This window comes from Rhinolophus ferrumequinum, chromosome 24 (genome assembly GCF_004115265.2).
Source record: "Rhinolophus ferrumequinum isolate MPI-CBG mRhiFer1 chromosome 24, mRhiFer1_v1.p, whole genome shotgun sequence".
Lineage (NCBI taxonomy): Eukaryota > Metazoa > Chordata > Mammalia > Chiroptera > Rhinolophidae > Rhinolophus > Rhinolophus ferrumequinum.
Window position 1 is genome coordinate 3,313,921 of NC_046307.1, and position 27,384 is coordinate 3,341,304.

The 27,384-nt window shown below is 40.4% G+C and overlaps 1 protein-coding gene across 7 annotated transcripts in view; it reads right to left on the reverse strand.

The window, feature by feature from the left end:
- The window catches only part of MAPK9 (mitogen-activated protein kinase 9), a 49,322-nt gene that overhangs the window by 4,669 nt on the left and 17,269 nt on the right, over window positions 1–27,384 (reverse strand). For 5 of the 7 annotated variants that reach the window (XM_033096080.1, XM_033096084.1, XM_033096081.1 and 2 more), the window contains 8 exons: window positions 20,372–20,501; window positions 17,738–17,796; window positions 15,534–15,672; window positions 9,483–9,648; window positions 7,977–8,048; window positions 3,987–4,169; window positions 2,269–2,393; window positions 1,186–1,249 (listed from right to left, as the gene is read on the reverse strand). In XM_033096080.1, coding sequence (XP_032951971.1) covers window positions 1,186–1,249; window positions 2,269–2,393; window positions 3,987–4,169; window positions 7,977–8,048; window positions 9,483–9,648; window positions 15,534–15,672; window positions 17,738–17,796; window positions 20,372–20,501 — 938 coding nt within the window. Of the gene's footprint in view, window positions 1–1,185; window positions 1,250–2,268; window positions 2,394–3,986; window positions 4,170–7,976; window positions 8,049–8,385; window positions 8,458–9,482; window positions 9,649–15,533; window positions 15,673–17,737; window positions 17,797–20,371; window positions 20,502–27,384 lie in introns of all 7 variants that reach the window. The other 2 variants (XM_033096083.1, XM_033096085.1) reach the window with 1 other exon arrangement.

Consider the following 27,384-nt stretch of genomic DNA (forward strand, 5'->3'; position numbering starts at 1 on the left):
ACTATGATGGCAGCCCAAAATATAGATGGTCTGGATCCACGAGGGGGTTTGAGAGAAGGAGTGGGGGGCGGGGAGAGAGAGAACTAGCAAAGTGGTGCTCACGGAACATTTTAAAATGTTTGGTATTCTTACACCCATTTGCACGTGCTTCTCTGTCATTACTATGGTTCTCCAAACGTGACCAGCGTCCACGTGTGGGCTAGAGCCCCTCCAGATTTCCCAGAAATGAATCCAAATACCTAACTTATCTCATGGCTTCAACCTCAGTTTTCCTCAATTTTCATTTTTGAGAAAAACGAATTCCTATTAAGTAAACTATTATTTAAATTTTAGTATTCGTGAAATAAAATGAGCACATTGCAAGCATATCCTGAGGCCTATGAGCCAGCCTTTTCCATGGAGTGTGGCTGCCTGCGACACCCTGCAGGTCACTGTGTGCAACGCCCTGCCAAGTGTGAGCACACGCAGGTGGCCTCAGGCAATGCCCTGCAGGGTGTGAGCGCACGCAGGTGGCCTCAGGCAATGCCCTGCAGGGTGTGAGCGCACGCAGATCACTGGCACTGGTGGGCCCATGGGCTGGATGCATCACCAGGCTTGACCTGTGCTGACCATGGTTCTCAATTACTACTGATTCTGCTTTTTAATGAAAAATCGTTAGTTTAGCCTCTTTATTACTGGTTTAGTTTGTTGTGGGTTGTTTGGTTAATCTTATAATGGCAATAAAAACTATTTGCGTATTTTTGATGTGCAATTTTGCCCAAATTCTATTTTAAAACACATATACAACTACTCAGCTTATAAATAAAGCAGAAGTTCACATGACCCCAGGGAGCTTTCCCATGGCTGCTTTGCAGGGACCTGTAAATTGGGGTTACTCAACATTTTGCAACATGTTATCAAGGTAAGTGTGATACAATTACTGAGTTTTGTTTATAAGCCAAGATTTGATGATGCACGATCATGTGAAAAAGCCCTTCTTTTTTTCTTTTGAAGCAAATAATATACAATTCATACATGTTTCTCTCTAATTCTGCTGTCTTCAAGTTCTTCTCCTGAGAAGTGGGAAGAAGAATGGGCTGCAGGGTTTCTCATCCCTGCCCCCAAAGGCTACTGTTGAAAGTGAAAAGCTGTCCCTTTATAGGACTTCAAGTAATAAGTAAGAATCAAAATCAGCTCTGTCCTTACCTTTCCATTCCTCAATGGCATGTTCTCTTTCTTCCAACTGGGCATCGTAAATTTGAGGCGGTGGCTAAAAATTAAATTACATGTAAATTCAACAGTTCACAAAATAATGAGGCATGAAGAAAAAGGTAGAACCACTTGGAAAACTCCTAATGGATTTATGATATGCATGTAATTTTATTTAAATATGGCTTATGAAAGACTTCTTCACAAGTGTGGTATTATATCAGTTTCAAAATAATTAAGAAAAAAATTAATGAAAACAAAAATAGAGCTAGTATGGTCCTCTTTATAATCACATGACCTCAAAATATTCTAAAGATATCTGCTCAAATGTAATTATAAAATGAGTCATCACAGGCTGCTTCCTAGAGATCCACCTGACAAAGCACTGTGCTAGGCAACACAGAGGTATTCAGGCTTGCAGTTCTTCCCGCTAAAACTCCAAACCCAGCCCCCAACTCACCAATGCACTGTTCCAAAACTCTGATTAAAAATCACATGTTTATATATCGGCTTCTTTTCATATAAAACAATGTTTAAAATGGCAGTCAATCCATAGGCCAAGACATAAATGTGTACCCCACTGATGGCATGAACTAAGCAAAGCATGCCACTACGTGGTTCTCTCACTCACAGCTAAAGACCATCCAAACAGTGCTGCTACGGAGAAACGCAGGTGAGCCAGCTCCCAAGTGGAGCTCCCCAGCAGTGCCTCTGGGAAGGACAGACTTGTGATTTTCAGGGAGTGTCTTAGACTGACTGGGTGCCTAAAGGAGATGATGGAAACAGAGCCTAAGGCACACTGCCAGGTACACAATGGAGGCTTAAAAATGGTGATATGATAACCACGCGTCAGCACCTGCATCCATAAAGGTGATTATGTTATCGCAGCACGCACATGTTCACTCCCAAGGTACTCTGAGCTACAGCCTCAGCAACAAGTGTCCCAAAGGAGTGGGGACCGCTGTCACATGGTCTCTAGGACTTGTTCTCCTTATGTAGCTATTCCAGACTGACAGACATAAGACCAAGGTAACTTAAGCCCTGCCTCTACACACAAGTCTTCCCACCAGAGCTGCTTACCGCTTCTGCTTCGGCAGGGTCATACCAGACGGTAATGTAAGGGTGACGCAGAGCTTCGTCCACTGAGATCCGCTTGTCAGGGTCTATCACTAACATTTTTGATAACAAATCTCTGGCTTGACTTGCTAGAGTGAAAATAAGTATTAGATTAATAACTAATGCTGTTAATCTGAGAATCTCACAATAAAGAACTACTGTATTTTGCTGTGTATAAAGTGCTCCAGTATATAATGTGCACTTACGTTTTGGGCCCAAAATTTCAGGTAAAAAAATTTTTCCTTTTAATTTTTTAATTCAAATTTTTATTTGTTTACATTTAGGTACCTGTTTTTTGTATTATAAAGGAATTTTAGCATTTATTTTTTAACATATTATGGTACAAGAAATTTTTACCATAATTACAAATAATTACAAAACACAAGAACAGATACAAGGTATAAGAAATTTTATGTACCGGTAACAAATTTACGATATTTATGCATCATAGAAGGCCAAGAACTCTTCATTGTTGCAAGTTCATTGTAAGTTCAACAACTAATTATCATATTCCAGTGTATTATTTTGTATACGTACATCGTTATTGATTTCTAGAGTTATACTTTTTTTTTCTAGTTACACTTTTAACTCATAAGCATAAATAAAAGAATTGAAAACATTTGTATAGATTCAGAATTAGTACTACCCATGTATAATGTGAACCCTTATTTTTCCCTCACAAATTTGGGCAAAAAAAATGCGCATTATACACGGCAAAATATGTAAACGTGACAGCACAAATAGCACAAAGATGCATTAACTTTGAGATTTTTTTGATAGGTTCAAGATCATTAGAGCCTTTTTCTTTAAGAGGAATCAAGGAGTCCCTTTCATAGAAACCAGGATCTCAAGTGTGGTTTCAGCTTCTAGGTCTGGGAGAGGAGGATGGGCTCGGGCTCAGCAGCCAGGTCAGGGAGGGCACAGGAGCTGAGCTAAGGGTGGCGTCACCAACGGTGCAGGCATGAAGCACGGGCAAGCATCTTCCTTGATGTCACAGCAAAATAAAATGAGAAGAGAGCTTTTAAGTCACAGAACAGTCTTACACTTGGCAGGTGCCTCTGCTTTGCCCACCTTTACAGAGTGTTGGCAACATACACTATTTTTTTTTTTTTAAATCTCGAGAATAGCAGTTAGAAAAAACCCTACAAGTTCAATCACTTGGTTAAATACAAGGCTCATCTAGGTTTCGGCAATTCAAGTTCATATGTATAGGCAAAGGGGAGAGGGGCTTTTCTGCTTGAGGTGCAGTTTACCTTGATGTGGAGAGAAACAAATCTATTCTCCCTTAAATTGCATTTTCGTGACGGGCACAGGAGAAGGGGCGGGCCTTTTTTACTGAACTACTTTAATTTGGTTTCTGACCCTTCAACTAGGCTAGATCTTTATTCTAGTGTCTTTAAACCTGAAAACTTTTTGAATTCCAATTGCTGTAATTAACAGAAGAGTCTTTCAGACTGATGGGAATATTTTTATTTTGGCCAAAGGCTTCGGTTAAGCCATTTTATTGAGGACAAAACTACATCTTTTGCTTTCTCTCTGCAATGCCTTCATTCTAGTCTGGAAATGGCTTTACGTGAGGATTTAACTATTTTATCTGCCAGTGTTCACAGATTTTAGAATGTAAACATGAAAAACGAAAGATTCACCCAGATTATGAAAACAAGTACAAGAAGATATCTTACTTTTAATTTTGTCTCGTTCCGATTCTGATGGGAATATCCAATCTGGAAAGAGTTCTTCAAATTTGATTCCAGGATACTTTGGTCTGTTTTCTACATAATTCCTCACAGTTGGCTGAAGTTTCTTCATGAAATCTGCAGATGGTGTTCCTAGCTGCTCAATAACTTTATTCCACTGATCAATATCTAAGGGGTCTCTTGAGGAAAATACAACTGAAAATGCCTTATATTCATATTACATGAAGTAGCACCATTCAAAGAAAAACTTAAATTATATTTATATCTGCTGACAAATAATTAACTAGGCCACCCCACCACGTTGGCAGGAGCATTTTGAATAATATTCAAATAAGGTTTGGGTTTCCAAGTTTAGACCATTTAGAAAAACTCTTACACTCCGCATTTTTATAAGCTACTATCACGGTTTATTACATCAACACAATGAGATCTATACGCCTTTCCATTCTAGATCAAAATAAAGTTATCTTGTAACTGAAGAATACTGATGACAGAAATGCTTAAACATGAAATTAGACAGTAACTACATAGGCAAATTGAAATTAGTTTTGTACTAAAGCTATGTTAGGTCTAAAGCGCCCTCAAGTGGGGAGACGTTGGGACCCCTCAGCTCACAGCTGATGAAGCGAAGCCCTGTGAGGCTGGCCTGGTGGCTGTGGCATGTGACAGAGGTACAGAAGCCAGGGCTCTGGGCTTCCTGAACCCTCTCCTTGTCCCTTCCTTGGAGGGAGGCCACAGGCCTTCCTGAAGCTGGGCTTACACTGAGCAGTAACACTTTCAGAGGTCACTCTGTTTTACTTGGCAATGACACCAGCCGGCATTGCTGTACCTAGGGGTGCATTTTATTTCCTTTTAAAGTGTATGACCTGGGTTTCAGATGCCACTGTGCACTAGACACTCTTCAGGTGTTGGGCAGTCAAGCTCCCTTGGGTCTCCACTTCCTTATTTGTGAAATGCAGACAATACCAGCTTTGCCTATTTCACAGGGGGCTTAATGAGTGTGGGAAGTGACTCTGACACTGTCAACAACTATACAAGGGAATGCAAGCCAGAAGAAATCACAAAACAGCAGCTTAAAAAACTAATTGAGGTATGTCTTAGAAAATGAAATTACATCATCATGAAAGAACCTAGGGAGCAGACACATGTTCTTCTGAAGAACACTCAGTTCTTCCAGAACATCAGCCTACTACTGACGTGCTTGCTCAGGAAATGGGTTTTGGACACTCAAATAGTTAGCCTATTCTTTCTTCACTTCTCTGTTCATACCTATGGACGAATCAGAGTTGTGCCTGAGTTGTATTTACCTATGTAGCCCAAATGTGAAACCCAGCCCACACCTACTGCTCCGTCTCGCTGGTGCACCGTCACCACTCAAACCTTAGCTTTTTATGTTAAAACAACAGCTACTGTCTTTTGGCCCACATCGGCCCATTAGCTACCATTCCCGTGTGCAGCGGAAAAGTTGTCTATGCTCACATTTCTAATCCCCAGCCTCTGGTTCTCTCTGAAACGTCCTGTCTTCAGGCTTTCCTCCCATCACTCCACGAAAACTGGGCTCATCAAGGCTGCCACTGACCATCCCTCACTCAGTGCTCCATCCACAGCTCTCACCTTTTTGACTGGTCAACCAGCCTTCTTCAGGAACTCCCTTCCTGGCCTCCTGGCTTCCTCTCTGGGAGGGGGCCCTTTACTTTCCTTTTCTTGCACCTGTTTTTTCTGCCACCCCAGAGTGCTTAGTCCTCCTCCTTTGTTCTTCTGTCTCTGCTCTCATACCAGTCTCCAGGCTTTACACAGTATTGGCAGATTTCACGTTTATTTCTCCATCCCCAACCTCTCTCCTGAGCCTCGTCCTCAATATCTCCACTGCCTGACAGTGTCTCAAAACCCTACCAAGGCTCTCTGAGGGGTTGAGCTTCAAACCAGATGCAGCATTCCAGCCCTCTCCACACTTTACTCCCTCCATCCTGGTCTTCCTGCTTCAGCCCTCGCCCTTGCAGGTCTACCCTCAGCTCAGCGGCAGGGTCACCCTTTTCCAACGTAAGTCAGATGGGAGCCTAGGATATAGTGGGCGCTCAGTAAATATCTACTGGATTCATGGTAAATGGTCTTGTCAATAGACTACGGGGGAAGAGGGGTAGCATGGGAAGGACAGTCCCAACAAGCCTGGCTGACATCCTGGCATGTGAAGGCACCACTGTGCTCTCGTTGTACCAAAGAGGAACCAAGGCTCAGAAGGCTAGACTCCTCAAGGTCACACAGCCACCCCATGGGAGTCAGAACTCGGGTCCACGCTGGCCTGGCTAGAGCTTTCTCTTTCTTACAGGCCATGTGGGGATAGGGGTTCCTTTTCTACCCCAGGCACAAATCTAAAGCAAATTTATGAGAAATGAAGTCTGTTTTCCAGAATCATTTTCTAGCCTAGTAATTTTTAATCTAATGTTTGAAAATGTTGGCAAAATGATCTTGGGAAACAATGTTAATCTCTGTGTATATTCTGAGAATGACATTAAGTGACCATATATATATATACACACACATACATATATAACTTAATCACTGACACTGCAAGATATTAATATATAATGTAGGAATTTTTAAATTACTTAATAATCACCCAAAAGTACCCACATTTTTCACTTTTGTACTTTCTGAAGAAAACATTTCTTAATTAATAAAAAAAGGAAAGGCAAAAAATGAATAAGAACTGAATGATAAGTAGATATTTCTATATTATTTATCTTTAGAATATATCAACTTTTCCCTTTTTAATTGAGTTTACTTGCAAAATAAAGGCCCTCTTACTTATAGTCTGAAACAAGTGAATCTAAGATAAGGGAAAACTGCTAAATAATTTATTAGAAATAAAATAAAATCCTGCATTTAACTTCACGTAAAATCTGTGATGTGGAAAATGTAAAGGAAGGTAAATAAAATGACAGAAATAAAATCTTTTCATTCCAAGTTTGTGTTGTGAAGAATTTATATTACAAGAAAATCACCCTCATAAAATTATAAAAAACTAAAATTATTTTAATAAAATACATACAAACACTGACTTTACAGCTTGAGTTCCTTTAAAAATAACCATCAATCTGCCAGGGAACAGAGACCACTTTAAGCTTTCATAACAAAAAAAAAAATCAAAGACTTATGAAAATATTAAGTGGTTAGAACACAAATGAAAAAGGGCATATGTGAAGAACCATGTTAGAGTAAAAAATATTAAAGATGGAAGAACATGAGGAATATGAGGAAAGCAAGCTACTATATCTATTATATATCTAGTCTCCTTTATGCTATATTTCATTAATATGACTTCCTAAGTTAATCTTTTAACTTAGGAACAGAGGATAAGTTAATCTTTTGCATTTCATATTTATTCAGATTTCCCAATGTGTCACAAAATAACGTTCTAGGTGGATCTTTTAAAATGTCTACAAATGTTGACAGAAAAACAAGAAAAGTTACCATATATTGTTCCTCAGAAACGTTCATTTTAATCTTTTTCATTTAGGTCTGTACTGTGCATCAGTTCTTACTTTGGGGGAAAGTATTTTAACACATACCATTAACTAACAAGCTAGCACGTTAATTAAATTATAAAAGAATACTGGCCTATTAAAGTTAGATAGCAACTTGCCTAGTTAATTGAATGAACTAAATAAACAGTATTTTCATTTAAATATCAGAATACATTCATCAAAGAGTAAATAAATTTCTTATAAGCTATTTTTGATAAAATTAAGAGCTAATGTAATTGGTTTAACTTAACTCTAAGCCTCAATAAAATCGTAACAGGTAGTCAAGTAAAAAAGAAAATGTAAAATTGAACCACTTGGTTTGCAACACTAGTTTAACACACATAATAAAGCCCCTTTAAAACACAATCTGGAATTATGACATTTTCCTTCTGAGCTCCTGCTGCCTTTGGTGTTTGTGGGAAGCATGCCGGGAAGGTCCCGGGAAGGATACGATCAGTGCCTTGGAATATCACACAACCTTTCACCAGCTCGCCCATGATGCAACCCACTGACCAGATATCAACTGAAAATAAAATGAAATGATAAAATTATAAAGTGCCATGAACAAAACAAAGGTGAGGAAAAGGAATTCTAACAGTGCACTAAACACACAAATATGGAAGAACAAATTGCTCGCTAAGGATGAACTTTACACAATATGAATGATTGCTGACCTCCACTGTAGCCATGAGTTTGCAGCAATCTAGGTTTTAGAGCCAAAAATTTTAATACTTTACAGCTTAAAACACAAACGAAACCCCAAAACAAGAAGTGCCTGTCCACACAAAGCTATTTCAGGCCACATGCCCACCGCCCGCCCCAGCCCCACTGCCAGGGCAGGGTCTCCCTGTGAAGGATACAGTCTCTTCCCGGGAACAGGACTTTATGGAGGACCATTTCTGCCATGATGCACCCGACGGACCAGATGTCCACTACCAAACACCAGGTGATTAAAACCAGCAGGAGACCCCACACATCTTTCCTCAAACCCCCTCCCACACAAAGACAAACCCAGCTTGTCAGTGGGAGCTGTTGTTAAAATACGGACCCCACACCTCCTGAGTGATCCTTTTCTAAACTGTGGAGTGAGCAGGGTCTCACAGGGCCCGGCTTGCTCCTCTGGGCTCCAGCGGAGGCCCCGGCAGGTGCCCAGACTTTCAGCCAACTTCCAGGTGACTTCTGGCCTTCACCCTCTTCTGTGGGGCCAGCTGCAGCCCAGGCCTCAGATAGCCAGGCAGAGGGCTATTTAGTGCCCCTGCTGGTGGGGGTGGGGTGGAAGACCTAACCAGGAATCTACTTTTGTGTTCCTTCCACAGGGGACAACAAAAGACCCCCGAGCTGTGTCTCTCAGAATGGGTGCACAGGTCACAGAATGTCTACAATAAACCTGACACAAAGCTCATTTCAGATGACTGGGGCAACTTTCAGGCCATTTTAAAAAAGTAAATGTGATTCCGCTCTTTCTGACAAATTTGTCAAAAGCTAAGTTTGAAAGAGCTCCGATATTGCTGGAATAAGTTTTGAATGTTAAAAAACACCAATTTTACACAAAAGAGAACATGTATTATTTCATTTATATGAAATTCAAAAACAGGTAAAAGCAATCTATGGTGCTAGATAGAAATCAGGACAGCGGCTTCCGTTGGGGGCTGAGTCTGGGCGGTGCTGCGTGTGGGCGGTGCTGCGTGTGGGCACGCCCATCGAGTGTACACTGGAGGTGTACATTCTTCTCCGTAAGTTTGTTATACTTTGACAAACATTCAAAAGGATTAATTTAAAAAGTGAATGATTTTTAGGTAATGGAAATGTAAAATTATTTCTTATCTGTGGACTCTGATAATCTATGGATGATACAGTCCCCACGTTATATTTCATACACAGGAAGAGAGAAAACTAGTGATGACCAACAGCACTATTTTTGAACGCTTCAGCCTCTTCCAGTTCCGTCTGCACTCACCGTTCTCCTTGTAGCCCATGCCCAGGATGACTTCGGGCGCCCGATAATACCGCGTCACCACGTATGGGGTCATCATAAAGTTGGTGCATGCTGTCCGGGCCAGGCCGAAGTCCAGGATCTTAAGGGTGCAGTCTGATTTTACTACGATGTTGCTAGGTTTCAAGTCCTAGGGCAGAATTTAAGTGGATGAAATGAACCAAAGCATGCTAAATAAATGATCTCACATTGGCAAGGATTTGTGAGGTCGGTGACTATCGAAGTAAGCACATGGGAGTGCCGGCAGGAGGAAAGTTAGGCTCGAACACTGGCATTTTGGAATAATTCTGGAAAATCGTACTCTCAAACCAAAACTAATACAAATCAGCCTAAAGAGGTCAGATGGTTGCCCCTACCCCCATGTGGAAACCGTCATGATCTTCCTTTGCTTAAAACCTTCTGAGAGCTTCACCCTGTTCCCCTCTTCCCTCCCTCCCCACCTCCAATGCCTGGTCATCCTTCAGTTCCCAACACTCTGGCTCTTCCCCATTTTCTAATTGATGTAATTTATATTTTTTCAGTAGCCACCTTAAAAAGAGTGGATAGAAACAGGTAAAATTCATTTTAATAATATACTTTATTTCATCCAATATATCCATAGCATTGAGGATAGAGTGCAGGTAGGGAATACTTTATCCCTACCTTATCCCTAGAGTGAAGGAGTCACTTTAACCAAGCTGCTAAAATGATTAACATTATGAAGGTTGAAGCATAAAGAAAGACTCTATTCTTGTTCTAAGTAGCCTGGGAACTTAAACTTTTTGAAATTTCCAGGACTGTGACAACACCTGGATATACATCTGGATATACACCAGACCCCCAGATAACCCTCTATTATCCCCTGAAGGACTCACATATCCAGGCTACCTGACACCCATTATCGAGGTCACCGGATGTGACCAGAACTCCTGGCACCCATCCTCTAGACCACCTGGCATCCATCATCCAGACAGCCTGGCATCTGACTGATAACCGTCCTGGACCAATCCTAGGGCTAAGAACGCAGGGCGGATTATTCTCAGGAATGCACTTTTTACTGTAAGAACTCTTTTCTTTCTTCTTCAGAACACTTCTGGGTTTTGGCCTAGTTGTGTTCCCTGTGTGCAAACTCTAAGACCCTTGAATAAATCTATCATTTATTTCTAGCCAAAACCTCCCAACTCTTGCTGAGTTTGTTTGACAGTATTATAACTTCAAAAAGTAACCAACATATAAAAATCATTAGTGAGATATTTTGCACTCTTTTTTTGGTACTGTCACATCCACTTAGAGCCACATTCTGAGTGCTCAATAGCCTCATGTGACTGAGCAGCACAGGGCTAGAGATCTCTGACCCTGGAATCTTCCCATGGCTCTTTCTTTCCTTGGAAGAAGAATCCATGATCACCAATCCCAACTCCCCTTCCCCCGGAACCCACCATTGCCAGCCACACGCCTGCCATTCACACCCAAGGCAGGTCTGTGACAGCTGGCCCTCTGTGCTCTCAGCTCTCAGAACTGGGCCGATAGGGCAAGTCAGTCAGAAACTGTGAACACACACGTCACGCTCCACCACACTCAATGACTGGACACGACTTCTGTAGTTTTTCCCTCTTAACTCCAGGGCCTTTCTTCCTGCTGACCTCCCAAACCCCAGCCCCTTTCTCAGGCCACAGGAATCTGACTTTTGCCTGGGGACACCAGCCTGCAAACTCATCCTAGAATCTGTGACTTCTGAACAATCCACATGTATTCTATGCACAAGTTTTCCAATGTGTAGCTGCAAGGTCAATTACAGCGTCAGCACACAGAACCGGGGACGTTAAGTGTGACGTTTCAGGCCCAGCGCCTGCCTTACTATAATACTTTCCAACTGCTGTGTCACAAATGGGCACACGATGTTGCGAAGCACTGCTGAGGTAAGCAGAAAACCATTTAAAAATTACAGCAGCTAAGGTTCTGTTTCATTATTGCTAAAGGCTCTTTCCAAACTTCCTGGATTCAGGAAAACAGGGAGGGAACGGGTAAGAGGCCCCCTGAGGTTGAGCTCTGCAGTGGGTCTGCGTTCTGCCCCGAGAGGACCCCAGCCTGCCCCTTACAGCCTCTCACACCAGCAGCTAGGCTTGTCTCCCTCAGTCAAGAGACCAGTGGAGCCTTAGCTAGAGAAACTAAAGAGTGCCCAGAGAAAAGACCTAGAAATAGGGACACCTGAGGCCACCTGTTGCCCTAGAGAAAAAAATCCATCAGTCACCAAACCATGCACTTCCACTTGGCCTTCTAATGCTTCCGTCTTTTTTATTTTTTTTTTATTTTTAAGGCGGGTGCAGCTCACAGTGGCCCATGTGGGGATCGAACTGGCAACCTTGCTGTTATCAGCACCACGTTCTAACCAATTGAGCTAACTGGCCACCCCCTAATGCTCCCATCTTAAATAGGATCAGATGACAAAAGGAGTACCAGACATTTGGGGAAAGGCTATGGATGACAGGGAGAGATCAAAATGCACTAAAAAAGGAACTTGGGAGACAAAAACAATGCAGGGAGTGATAAAAAAAACTTCAAAGAATCTCTCACTTTAGAGAGATGATAGTGCATCATGCAATAAGGACAAAATACTGTAAAAAGGAACTACTCAGGATAAAAAATAGCTCCACCTAACCCGTGCTTCAGAGAAAGAATACAGAGCACAATGAAGAGGGTGTTCGGAACGAAATGACAAATTTCCCAGGACTCCAAGGCATGGCCTTCCAGACTGAAGGGCCCACCAAATGCCCACCACAATTAATGAAAAAAATTCCCTCTCGGGTCATTTCATCGTAACATTTCAGAATACAAGGAATAAAGAAACAATTTAAAAAGTTTGCAGAGACAAAAAACAAAACCAGTGCACCTGCAAAGGATCAGTAATAAGAAAGGCATTAGAAAGCTCAAAAGTCACACGAGCTGCCATACTACAAAGTACTGCATTTACAACTCAGAGGGCAACTGACTTGCAACTAAGAATTTTATACCCAGGCAAACTATTAATCATTAATCAGGGCATAATACAGAGTTGCAGATATTTGGGGCCTCAAAAAGTTTAGCTTCCACGCATACTTTTGGGGGAGCTTTTGGAGGATGTTTTCCACCAAAACAAGGGAGTAATCTGACAGGGAGACAGAGGTCACGAAACAGGGAGTCCAACACCAAGAGAAGAAAATACCAGGAAAATGCTAGGCGAGGTCCAGAATAGCCCTGGTACAGGCAGCCCGTCCAGCGGGGAGCAGGGCTGAAGCTGCAGGAGAGAGCGCATGCAGATGATGAAACTGGTGAAATGGCGAAGACATCTGGATGCACTGAGAGAAGCTTCAGATGCCTGGCAGAAAGCTTGGGGTCAAATCAGCAGTAAGAGCATAGAAAACTGCTCCCTCCTTGAAAAACAAAACAAAACAACAGAGACCAAAACTCAAACAAAAAATAAGACAAGTGTTGTTAGCTCTGGGGCAAGACAGTGAAAGGAAAAGAAACGTATCCATGGTATTAAAGACCACGTGCCTGTGAGGAGCACGGACGTGCCCTGACGACGCACAGCACAGCGTGGATGCCGCTCCAAACCCAGTGACACTGTCAACACTGGCGCACGGGGACAGCTGAGGTTGCGGCAGGTGACAGAAGGCGAACTCAGGACCTTAGGCCCCACATTGAAAGAAAAGGTCAACTGACAGAGACCTAATCATATTATTTCAAAATATGGAGATAAATACTGAAACAACAGCAAAAGAACTGAAAGACTTTGCTGCTGGGGAGAGAGAAGTAAGAGGAAAAAAGCTGGGACTCTGGTTTTTGATCCTTGATTAAAATAAAAACCAACCAACCAACTCATTCAGCAGATTGCAGGACAATTATGTACAAGATGATCCCGTTTTTGAAAAATGTAAGTTAGAAAGGACATACATATGAACAGCTATGCTGATACCAGTTTAAGTAGGAAGTCTGTGTCAACGTAAAGTGAGGAAGGAAATGCCCCACTGCTCACTGGCCACCTCCAGGTGACAGTGGAGGGCCAGGGGACTCTCATTTCTTTTAATTTTTGAATTATATAAAGTAAAAAGTGCTGGCATTATGGGTATTTATTTTTCAAATAATTAAAATTTTACGCTTAGTAGAAAACCATTTTAATAAACAAAGTTGAAAGTGTGTATCTGTGTATGGTATTGTATACAGGCAAAAGGACGGGGAAGGTTTACAGACTAAAGTTAACACACTAAAGGGTTAACTGCAGTTCATCACCTCCCTCCCTGGATCTGGTGGGGTGGGTGAGGTGTGAGCAGGTGGTGCTTTCCCAAGCAGAGAGCTTGACAGGCCCATGAAGGTGTGAACAGGATGGACAGGTGGTCCATGGAATCATTTGCTCAGGTCCTCTCAGGTTTCTAAACACCATGCTGGGCAAACAAAACACGTCTTTGGTCTGTACCTGACCTCTGGACAGCAGGAGTGGGCCCAAGCTGCAGGCATCACACATCCCTAAACAGGCACCTGTGGGCTGCAGCTCCTCCCGGTCCCAGGATTGGAGGACACTGCTTTCCCACGTATCTCCGGGCCCAAGAGGAGAGAAACAAGTAGGGCAAACCGTTTCCCTTTACAAAGTTAGTAAGCTTAACCAAATAAGGCCTAATACTCTGGGCACTTACTTCAAAGCATGAATTTAATACAAAATATATTTAAGAGATATTAAGAGTGCCTTAATTTATGTGAAAGTCTTTGAAATTTTTAGGAAGAGAAATAGAATGATATGTTGGGAAATCTTCATTTTCAGTTAAAAAACCTAGTGCTATTATTTTTTAAAGCAAATTTGTCAACAGAATTTGTATTATTTTAACTGAACACTTGGTGGCAGCAAAGGCTGTATTTTACATGATGTAACATTGGTCAGGAGCCCAGTGATTTCCAGCCAGCATGCCAGGCTAGGCGACAGGTCCTGGGAGGACCCAGGCTGCCTCCGGCATGCTGGCCTCAGGCTGCAGATCCATCCGAGGCTCACGACCAGGGAATGGGCTGAGGTCCCTCTCCTCCACTTGGCGGCTGTACTGGTACCAACCTTTCCTGGTACCTAACAGATCTACTACAGCATCGGACACCTCTCTATCCTTCTCTGTATGAATAGACTTCATTGTTCTTCTCTCACTGTCTTCCTCCCCACACAGATTTTAGTTCCAAGAAATGACAAGTCCCTGATGTTAAAACATAGTATCTAAAGACAGAGTTGGTCAACAAAATTAGTACGATAATAATTTAGGGAATGCCATGAATTATTCCAAGAAAATTATATTATTTCTGCTTCTAATCTCACTTGTTTTAAAAAAAAAAAGATTCTATCATGATGTTCTGCTGACTCAGCCATACAAGTCAAAAAAATAAATACTCACAAAAACCAGCTGAGGGAATTACATTGTAGCTCCCTGGTTTTTAAATGTTACTTCCCAATAGTATAAGCAACTCTCATTCGAACCCCAGCCTTAGGCCAATCAAGAGGCCCATTGGGAGCCACTAGTGGAACTATGATGCTGGTGTGGCAGAATTTTACAAGAGAAGAAATGCACATCTGGACCATCGTTTATGGAAGATTTCTCAAGCAACTGTACCTACTTGGCCTCTAACTCTCTCCCATCCTAAATCTAATCCCTTGATTCATTGAAAATGGGATTTCAAATATGGCAAAAATATTAACAAAAGGTGAATATGGGTAAATAGTAGTTGGGAGTTCTTCGTCCTCTTCTTGTAATTTTTCTCTACATTTTAAATATTGTTCTGCATATCAAGCTGAGGACCTGGCTCCTGCCTGCATCCAGGGTGGCTTGCAGGCCTTGGCCAGCCAGGCATTAAAATGTCTTCTCACCTCAACAATGTCGAGAAACTCAACACTATCCCGTATTTTATTTGGATTTTCAACACTGACAATTTTTAAAAAAAATGTGAAGCTCTTTTGTTTCTGGAGGATTATGACAACAACATGATTGTGATTTTAAAAAGTAAAATTAATATGGCATCACTACTTACTCTATGAATGATACCGGCTGAATGCAAATGTTTAATACCACAGAGCATCTGGTAAAGAAGGTAGGACATTCTTTCATGATCCAACTCCATGTGAATAACTTGACATAAGTTAGCGTCCATTAATTCCATAACCAAATACCTGAGGGAAAAGAAGACCAGCCATGTACACATGAAAATTACCCCAAATTTCTTCATGGCTATTAAACTAGAACTTTTATGAAACAGTACTAACTTATTACGTAGTCAACACACTGGCAAAAGTGAAACAATAATTTTTTTCTCTAAACATTTTATGAGATATCTTTAAAAGGGGTAAATGTACAATGAAACTTTGTAAAAGTTTTTCAAAAGAAAAAACAACTAACAACACATTGTCTTTCAAGTTAAAAACAAAACAATTTTTATATCATTGTAAACAGAATCTCAAACATCCAAATCCTCCTACATCTTAAACTTTTTACGATTGGATCATTCTTACAAGTATAGAAACCATTCTGTTATTTCCCTCATCTTAAGAAATTGACCCCCAAAGATGTAAAGTACAGCACAGGGAATACAGTCAATAATATCATAATAACTATGTGTGGTGTCAAATGGGTACTAGATTTATCCGGCTCATCCCTTTGTAAGGTATATAAATGTGTAATCACTATGTTGCCCACCTGAAATTAATATAGTATGTCATCTGTAATTGGAAAATAATTTTCAAAAAGTAAAAGAAAACTTGACTCTACTTCTCCCACCAGCTACCACCCTCTATTTTGATTCCCTTTGTAAGCCAAACTCCCCAAAGAGGTGTCATACTCGCCATCTCCAATTCTTTCCCCATTTTTTTTAGTCTCACTCTGCTCAGGCTTTTGCCTACCCCCCGCCCCGACCTCTGCTGAAGCTGTCTGCAGGGCTCCAGTGACTTTCGTGTCGCTAAGTCCTGGCCGATCCCCTCCCCAGCTTCTTATGATTGGACTGACAGCATTTGCTCCTTGGTCTTCTTCTCGTCTCTGTCACAGTCTGGACGATTTCCTCTAGTCTCTGGTCTCAAGGCTTTAAACACCAGATGTAGACCATCGACTCCCAAATTCATAGCTTCAGCCCACACCTCTCTCCAGGACCATTTATCTAATGGCCCCCTTCATAGTTCCACTTGGGTGTCCCACAGACATCTTGAAGTCATGTCCCAAACTGAGCTCCAGATTCCACTCTGCCCTCTGACCTGCTCTTCCTGCAGACTTCCTCATCTCAGCTGAGAGTACTTCCATCGTTCCGGTGCTCAGGCCAAAAATCCAGGCATCATCCTCAATCCCTCTTGTTCTCACACCACACATCCTAAGAGCAAACACTGTGGTCCTACTTTCCAGTCTCGGCACCTACTCTCTTCCCTTTCCCCTCATCACTACCCTCTCATCTAAATGGAACCACCATGAACCTCACCTGAATCGCTGCAATAGCCTCCCAACAGGGCCTCTGTGTCCCCCCACACCTTATGATGGGTTCTCAACCCAGAAATCAAAGTTACTCTTCTAAAATGAAAGTCAGGTAGGCTCCCTCCTTGTTGATTGTTTGAAGTCTTCCTGACTTGCCTTAGAGTCCACTGAAATCCTGACAGTGGCCGGAGCCCACAGTGTCTGGCCTTGTCACTTCTGAGCCCACATCATCTTCTCTCCTCGCTCCCGCAGCTCTGGCCACGCTGGCCTCTTGCTGTTCTGAGAGCACACCAGGCACACTCCCACTTCCACTCCTTGGCACCGACTGTTCCTTCTACGTCAACCCCCTCTCCCGCCAAATATCTGCAGGACCAACCCCCTCACCTCCTTCAAGGCTTTCTTCAAAAGTCACTGATCCAGTGAGGTCTTTCCATGTCAAATAATGATTGTGGACAGCCAAACCCTACAGTGCTGGCTTCCAGGGGACTGGAGAAAAACGTTTGCTATTTCAGTAAAGCAAATCAGTGGCATTAATAGTCACTCTCTGCTCTGAAGAATTATCTCCAGTCATCCTTTATCTGTTACGGAGATGATAACCATTTAGGCACAAACAACTGAATATTATTATCCATTTCCTTACTGTTTCTCTTCACAGAGAAAAATGGCTAAGACGTCATTAAAAATGTATTGCTACCTACATTTCCTAATAAAATAAGTTACTTTCTTTTATAAATTTTCAGTCTTTGCTGCATAGTGCATTATTGAATAAAAAATGATACTTACACATCTTGAAATTCTTCTAGAGTTTTTTGTGGTGTAAACACATTTAACAAACTAATGATCTGAAAAGAGAAAATTAGTTAAACCTCACCATGTCAAATAACCCTACTTGATTATAAAAATTAAGTTTAATATTAACATGTTAAAACGAGAAAAAAAATCACAGCAGAGAGCAGTGTTTTTATTATTGTTATTGCTTTTACTAAAAACATTCTATTACATGGCTGAAAAAAGTTAAATGATTAGGAGTCTCACCTTGGAAATAAGATACAGTTTTAATCAAATTACTTTCATGTGTCCCTAGTAACTTATTAGTACAGAATTTTACCACTTATTGTCTTTGTGATTCTGAACATGAAAAAGTAGAAATTATGGGTAGAAAAACATGAAATAAAGCAATATATTAACTCTGAAAAGTTAAATACTAGGTGCAAATTTCTAAAAAGTTTTGAAACATAGAGCCCGTATTTTTGGTATGATGAAGATGAAACACCTCATAGCATTATACATTTATTTAAAGAAGGTTCTAGAACGGATCCCACTGCAGGCCTCAGTCCGGGCACTCCAATGGTTAAAGAATAAGTCCTACTGTTTGAGCATCAAACACACATCCTTGATCATTTCAAATGACGGAGAGAAAGAGGAATATTCAGCATATAGGATTGGGGTAGCCGGCTAACCAAGGAAAAAGCAAAACTGGATCTATAATTCAATCTCTATACCAAGATAAACTTGGACTGGAACAAAGATTTAAATCTAAAATATGAAACCATAAAACATTAAAGTGTAGGCAAACATTTATATAATCCTGGTGTAGAAAAGCTTTTTCTAAGTATGACAGATCAACCAACCAACCAAAAAAAAAAAGAAAAAAAAATCAGTATGGCAAAATCAACCTAAATAAGGTTAAATGGAAAAAGAAGTGAGGGTTGATGGCTTTAATATACAAAGATGTTCTATAAAAGCATAAGAAAGAGACCAATAGTACAAGAGAAAAATGCCAATGCCCTTGGAAAAACAAATTTTCAAGAAATAAAAATAAATGGCTAATAGAGATATGGAAAGAAATTCAGCCTCACAAATAAAAATATTTCATTTGTTATCTGTCAGATTGGCAAAGTAAAGCAAAAGATCAACAAGGTGTAGTGCTGGGGAATTTTGAAATAAAAGACATTCTCAGATACTCTTAATGAAAGTATGAAACTGACAGTCTTCCTTGAGGTCAATTTGTCAGCATATACAAAGGGTGCCAAAAACATGTATACACATTTTAAGAAAGGAAAAAACTGTATTAAAATTGTAATACTCAAGATATACTGATAACAAAAGATGAATACAAGTCATGTGTATACATTTTTCTGGTACCCTCCAGTATTACAGCGAGAAGTGTGCATACTCTTTGACCCAGCAATGCTGGCCAAGAAATTCACCTGGACAAGTGTGCAAAGATGAAGGTAGAAGGATATTCATTGCAGACTGTTTGTAATAGTGAAAAACTGGAGACAACCTAAATATCCAGTAATAGGTGATTGGTTAAATAAATGACCCTGTATCTGTACTATGTAACTATTTAAAAAATTGCTTCTATGTTCGTTAATGTATGAGACCCAGCAACATTCCATGAGGGCAAAAGCAGGATGCATGACAACGTGGCTTCTTATTTATGCACATGTGTATGTTCACATATGCATGAGAACGTTCACCAAAATGTTCATGATAGTGGCCTGTGTGTGGTGGGATTCAAGGATTTTTGCTTTCTTGTTTATATTGTTTGAATTTTAAAAAAATAATAACCATATTTTTTGTAACCTGAAAACAATTTTTTAAAATAAATAAGTAAAATAAAGCATGCGTTGGAGAAATGAAAAACAAACTCGAAGCACAGACTCAAAAGGAAGAACCTATCTTAGTTTTGTATTTAATGTCCCTACACTAGGAAGACCCAGCATAAATGTTAAAACAACGGGAACCATATAGAGTTAAGGGTCAGCTTAAATTCTCAACCCCCCAACAAAAAGGGGTCCTGTGGGGGAGCTCTTCAAAGGCCCTTCCAGACTTAACATTTTATGATTTTATCACGTGGTGAGGTTATCAAAATCATACTCAAAATAATCCTCAGAGACCCGTAAGAGAACACAAAATGTGCCTGGGACCTCACTTTCTAGCGACATGCCTTTTCTCCTTAAAATTGACAGTGCTTTGATGTCTGTGGAGATGCCATGTACAGCTATCTTGAATACAACATCTAACAACATTTATTTAAAACTGAAATGTCTGTATTACAAGTAAAAAGCTACTTTAGGACAATGTTTTTCTAAAAAATATTTAGTTGTTTCTCAATTTGTTAGGTCAATAAATGCTGTTGCCATTTTGCAGAAACAGAAATGGTGAAAATCAAATGGCTACAGGGTAAACTGACATTCCTATCCATGCTGAGTGACCTAAATTCCTACGGACCGTGATGCCTCTGCTGACTTCAATTTCCCCAATGTTGATAAGAATTTTATCAATAAAATATAACCATTTAAATCGTTATGTTTATCACTAGTTTACCCTAGGTCCAAACTCTGTGACCAAGAAGACTACCACATCACAGACAACATTCAAGTACAGAGAGGTAGCAGAGACAGAACTTACATTTTTATGATTGACACATTTTAGGAGGACGAGTTCACGATAAGCTCTCTTTGCATGAGTTTGATTCTGAAAAGGCCGGCTTAGTTTCTTGACTGCAACGTTTATCCCAAGAACTGTATCAAAAGCAGCACTATAATTAGGAAATATAATAAGCAATCCGTTAGAATGGTTTTGGAAAATACAGCAATGCAGAATGTATAGTCAATGTACTATCTTAATGAGTAACAAACAAGGAAAACTCTTTCTGCTGGTTTCCATGTGAGGTACCTGTACCCGCGAAGGCCCAGGTGAGCTAAGAGTGCAGGATGGACTGACTGCTTTGCAGAGCAGCTGCAGTTAGAATGGGTGCAGCAACCCTTTGTATGTGGACTTCTCTTGTACTCGTTGAGATTATTATGTTCAGAACCAAGTAATTTAACATGGAGTATGTCAAGCAGGTCAAGAAATGAAATCTTCAGTTTAGATATGTCAGTAAGTTGAATAAAAGCCACTGGTTATCACAGAATAAAATATAAGTATATTTTGGAGTATCTCAGAGGAAGAAACAGTTGAACTCATGGAAGAAAATAATAAATCTAAGTGCTGATTGTGTTTTTCCCAGAAGGAAAAAATCTAAAAAGAAAACAGAAGCCAAAATCTCAGCTCATGGTAAATTCCCCAAGAAACACAAATCCTAATGTAAGCAACTGTTATACGAGTATATAAAATTCTACTGGAAACAGCACCTCATACTATCATAGTAAGAATAGAATCTTCCACAGCCTATGCTTCCAGCATCTCAAGCTCCCAGTCAAAATTTATGGTTCATTTTCCTCCGGAAAATAGACTGAGGAATAACTGAGTAGCCTGATCGTACATTTTGTACTAATTTCAAACTAGTACTAAAAGTAGCATTCGTGTTATTATCTTCTTTCGGCTACGCATCAGGGGTTAAACGCGTAAAACCTAAAAACCTAAGCACCATTTAAAACATGGTTTCTATTTCTTTACCTTATTCAGTTTAAAACATGGCTTACACTTATTCACTTCTATGAATAATGGTTTTTGCCAAACAACCCTAATTTAATTCTACCTGCTTCAATTTAATGAACACTGCCCGCTATAGCATTTGGTTAAGAATGGTTAGAAACTTCATGTCACTTTGGAATTATTTTTTTCTCAAATTCAGTTCACATTCTGTGTACATGTTTACACATATGTAAATTCACATGCCCATATATAAATGCACCATTCATATAAATTGTAAAATGTTAAAGAGAAAGCTATTTGTGAAATCATTAATTAATGAATTTGTACACATGTATGTCTTTGTACCTATATTCTATTTCTTGGTTTCAGGAATTTGAAAACAGACACAACTTTTTTGGTCTCAACAGTCTGTGTCCAAAATGAGCCAAATGGCCCAATTCTGAGCATCTGAGCACCCACGTGCTTCCCACTCCTTGTTCCCACTCCAGGAACAACTACCTTCAATTACCCCTGGTTTAACTTCTTGCGATTGCTTCTGAACTGCAAAGAATATACTTTTATCACTGTTTCCTCATTTATCAATTTTAGGAATTATCTACTATGCCCCATTACGAAAACTAAGGACTTAGTCACTTGAAACTCCAACTCCTTCCACTTTTTTGTTCTCATGTTATTTTTAACTTTTCTCTTGGTTACCCGTGTAACTTTAAATAAAACGCCTGCCTAAATTTCTGTTCTGTCATTCTCCAAAGATCCTCTCGACTCTTCAGTATGTAAAATGAGACTATTGTATTCCATATCCTTTCTTCTCCAGCTCTCTATTCTCTTTCCTCCAAACTTCTGTCTTAAACCCTCAAGCTTGATAACAAATCTAATCGTTCTCTATAGTTAAATTTTCTGTGTTTCTTATTTAGGATGTGACTAAAAGTTGAAAGTCAAGACAGAGTATACGTGTGTGAGCATGTAAACACTGCTGATTGCAGAGCTGGGATTATATTTAATTTTCTAAAGATCACGACTCTCGCTGCCTTTCCTAGGAGAGTGAGACCAGTGCCAGCATCAAGGTCAAATGGATTCTTTTGTTAGATTCCATCAACTGCTCAAACATCATGTCCTTTTACATTAGTTTTATACTTGGATCATGCCTTTTTCCAGCTTTTTCACCATAAGTTTCTAATGAACTTTTTTTTTTCTTTATTAAGAGAAGGAAAATATACCTGTTTTAAGCCTATTACCAGTACTTCCTCCCTTCTTACATTATCTGTTGTTTGGAATGAATTCCATTCTTTTTGAAGTTTCTTTCAAGGTCTGCTGCACAGTTATTGCCCTGGGACTTCTCACCGGCCTCCACTGTTCCATGTGTCATATGTGCTTGTATTGTCTTTGTTGGAGTACGTCCTCAACAAATTTTCTTCAAATGCATAGGAGATAAATGATCTTACTCTGCTCTCTCCCTTGACTGATAGTTTGTCTTCTAAGTCCAGAATCAGGTTTTTCTCGCAACTTCACTGTTTCCCTATGTTGAATGTTGTTGGTGATAAGGCTTATGCCTGACAGTCATCCCTTTGCTTACTCTTTTGTTCCTCAGCTCAACGATTTATCACAAAGAGCATGTTTTGTCAGCACCCCCAAAGTGCCCCACACCTCCTACTAATCACTGTCCCTCCTGTCCCCCTAACTGCTTCTGACTTTTATGATAATAATTCCTTGCTTTAACCAGCTAAACATGTATCTTTAAGCCCGCCTGCCAGTTTATTTTTGCCTAGTTTTTGAAATCATCTGTGTTAGACTTCTTTCACTCAGCATTATATTTGTGAGATTTATCCAGTGTTGTTTCATTCTGTCATTGCTGTAATATTCTTTTGCATGACTCTATGACATAGCCTCGATAGATTCTTCAGTTGTTTTCAGTTTGCAAGCAATCATAAAAAACACGGTCATAAACAATCTCATACATGTATGCATTTCTGATGAGTAGATGGCTAAGAGTGGGATTGCATATATTTTATTTTAGTAGATTATGCAAAACTATTCTCCAAAGTGGTTTGTTCTACTAATATGTAGGCACTGGAAATTTTTTTTTTTTTTTTTTTTATATAGTGATCCTGTGTCTTGCATGGGGGCTAAACATAGTCATTTTAACAAAAGGCGGGTGGGGGCTAATCTAATCACAACAGTCCTTTAGAAGCAGAGTTTGATCTGGTCAGTGGGAAGACGGGAAAGTCAGAGAGCTGAATCCTGAGAAGGGCTAGACAGGACATTGCTGTGTTAAGATGGAGGGTCACGTCAGGAGCAATGGGGGAGTCTCTAGGAGCAGAGTCGCTGACAGAGAGCCAGGGAATGGGGACCTCAGACCTACAGTTTAAGAAACTGGGTTCTGTCAACAGCTTGAAAGCACCTGGAAGCAGCTTCTTCCCCAGAGCCTCCAGATGAGGGCCCAGTCCAGCCAGCACCTTCATCTTAGCCTGTGAGGCTGAGCGGAGAACCTGGGCAAGCCCACCCAGATTTCTGACCTATTAACTATGAGATTATAAATGGGTGTTGTTATAAATCACTAAATTTATGGTAATCTGTGATGCAGCAATAGAGAACAAATCCTCTCCTTTGTAATTTTCTACCTTTTAGTCTTGCCAGGCTTCATTCTGGATATTTTATTCTAACTTGTCTTTCAGATCACTATTTCTCTCTTCAGTTATTAATATATTTAATACGCTGTTAAACCCATCCATCAACTCCATCATTTTATTACTATACATTGCAGTTCTAGAATTTCTATTTAGTTTTAAGTTTTCATTTTTCCACCCCAAAAATTTTCATCTTGCCTTTTACCTTCCTGAACATAACATCAGAATTATTTCAAAGTTTTGATCCAAAATAATGCCAATAGCCCCTGTGCATTGTTTCTTTTCTCTGTTGGTTTGCTGATTTTGTGTGTGTTGTCTAATCTCCTTGTGTGACTAGTCATTTTTGGTTGTGTGCTGGTGCTTACACTTACAAAACTGTTTGCCATCTAGAAATAATTTGATATCCAGTATGATATCATCTCCCTCCAGAGAGCATTTACCGGTACATTTACTTCTGCTGGGTACCTGGGGGCACTAGCAGCTTGGATTTACCTCAAGTTCAAGTTCAGCAAACTAGATGATTTGAAGCTGAGTGGTAGTGCCTACAAGGGCCTCTTTCTCTCTGGTTCATTCTTTCTTCTAGGATGCAGTCCTTTACTAGTGCTAATTCAAAGCAAAGGAAGTTCACTAGGCCCCTTTGGGGGCCCTGGACTCAAATCCTGTCTCCTAGCCCCACCAGGCAGTCCAAAGCACTATTCAATCTCTCAGCCGCCCACTCCAGAATTTGCAAAAGCCCTCATGGGAAAGACAGCCCCAAATCCTGGGCTCCCCTCATTAGACTTCCATCCTGCCATGGATGCTGGCCTAGTAGTTCTTCACTCACCTACTCACTCTCTAGAGGCAAATGTTGAACGTGGAGGTGGGGGTGGGAAGGTTGGGAACCAACTGGCCCAACTCCTTCATAGACACACTTTTGATGAACACCCACATTTCTAGCCACCCATTTCGTCTTGGTTTTCCGGGTCTGTCAGTTCTATAGCCACAGTCTCTCTGGGGTTGTACTATCGGTAGGTTCTCTTCCTTGTTGCAAGTGTCTCATCCACTTATGCTCACTTCCTCTGCTCTCTTTTACCTGCATCAAGTTTCCAGTTACTTTTTATAATTTCAGAAACTTGTCAAAAGCTTGCAGCCACTGACTACTGGCCCTCCCCCTGTTCTCTTGGCTTAGGTGTGTGATCCACCATCTTAAATCAGAAGTTCCAAAGCACTCATTGTAGAGGTGAAACTACTAAGGCCCACAATGACACATGATTTGGCCCATCACAAAGAACTAGTGCTGTGAGGATTAGAGCTGGATTTAGACGCAAGTCTCCTGAACCCCAGCCTTCCTATGCCTTTGACCACACAACTTCTTTAGCATAGAAATTTCATTGTGGACATTTTATGTTTTCATTTATTTACATTAACACAGAGAAAATAAAACAGTGTAGGAACAAGCCAACATTCCTGCTTATACAGAACTAGAAGAAGCAAAAAGGAATGAGCAAACCAAACACTTCATGCTAAGGTTGTAACTGTCACTTCTAAGTGCTGCCAGATCTAAGATTAAACACCTTTTTTAAAGTTCAACACTTCATAGAACTGCTTCCTAAAATATCTAGTCTTTACTATTTTGGCTGAACAACTTGAGATTTTAAAAGGAGAAAGAAAAGTTAAAAATACGTAAAAGAAATGTACACACATTATTCCCCACTAGAGCTTCAAAATCTTGCAATTACTTAATTTTACTATATGATTTGCTGATGTCTACGAATACTTCAAAATGATATACATTTTAAAAATTACTTCCTAATTAAATTTACTAACATTTTTAAATAACAACATAAACATAGAAACAAATAAAACAAAGACAAGTGTAAAACAGTTCAAAATTCGGAGTCAAAATACTGTATTCTGATCCCAGCTCTTCCATTTAATCCCATGCCAGTTCTTGCACTTTGGTTTACCTGCACACCTGTCCCTTTGTCTTTGTAAAATTCAAATAGATGATTCACAAGTTTTGTAAATCTTGTACTATAGCTACTTGTTACATTTTATTTTTCAAAAATGTAAAAACACACATGTCCCCTGCATTCCTTTCCTATTGCTGCTGTTAACAGATTACCACAAATTTACTGATTTAAAACACACATTTATTATCTTACAGTTCTGGGGGGAGAGAAGGAGGGAGAGGAAGAGAGGGAGAGAAAGAGAGAGAGAGGGAGAGGGAAAGGGAGAGAGGGAGAAAGAGAGAGGGAGAGAGAACCAAGCATTTTGATCAATCCGAGAGGAGACTCTGTTCGCAGAATGAGCCGAGATTATCTGGGGGACATGTCACAGGTAAGTCTTGAAAGACCAGGGATGGTATCTCAATTGACTGGGGGCGGGGGGCAGGGTTCAGAAGAGAATCCAAGGAGATACTGTCTGTAGGTACACAAGTGATGGCGTCAGGAAGAACCTATTGTATCTGCCGGGAAGGGATCACTGGAGAGAATAGGTTATTTGGAAGTTAGGGCTTGATGGTGGGGACATTCAGGCCCTTACATCACTGATGTAAGAAAGGGGTGTGACTGGCAGAGTCACACCTGCTATTGCTCTATCCCAACAGCAGGACTAGGTCATAGACCCTCACATTGCACCATGCACAGAACACTTTTCTTTTAAGGACCTTACAGCGTAATGAGAATATCCAAGACACTATGCAAAATGGAGCCAGAAAGAATCCTCAGAAGACATGTGGAGGACCAGGGGCAGGTTTCTCTCCTGGCAACCCAAGCACTGCTACTCCCAGTACCACCACTGCTATAGCTCAGTGGGCCCACGAAGCCTCAACCTGGAGGGCAGGCAAGGGACAGCCAGCCAGCTCCCCAGGTGGCACAGGCTCTGGGAGAAAGTAGCAATAAAGTAAACATGGAGACCAGGTCTCCACCCATCTAGGACCAAGTCCTGTGGTGCTACTTTATCTAAAGATCCAAAGATGAAACAATCAAGGAGTCTGAGAATAATGCTCATAATTGTACAAACATTTCTAAAAGAAAATCTCAATCTGAATCAAGTTAGCTAACTAACCCTTTTTCTACGCATCCAGTAAAGTTAACTAAACAAAAAGGTTTGCATTTGGTAATGAATGGCTGGCTTGGGTTACAAAGTTAAGTTGGGTTACAAAGAATTAAGGACATCAGAGATCACCACCATGAGTCGTGCATGGGCTCAGGAAGAGCTGCCTGAATCAATTCAAAGTAATGACTTCTTCCTTGAGAAGAATAGAGCAAACCCCAGTTTTTAACCTCTCTTTAGAATCAAAACTCAGGCTATGGAAACGGGGGTTTGTAAAAGAGGAGATTTAGGATGGTGTTAAAATTTTAGCCTCTACCTACTTCTTACTACCAGTCTGTATGTGAGATGAAAGCTGTTCCTATAAATATCAATAAAATTGTCATA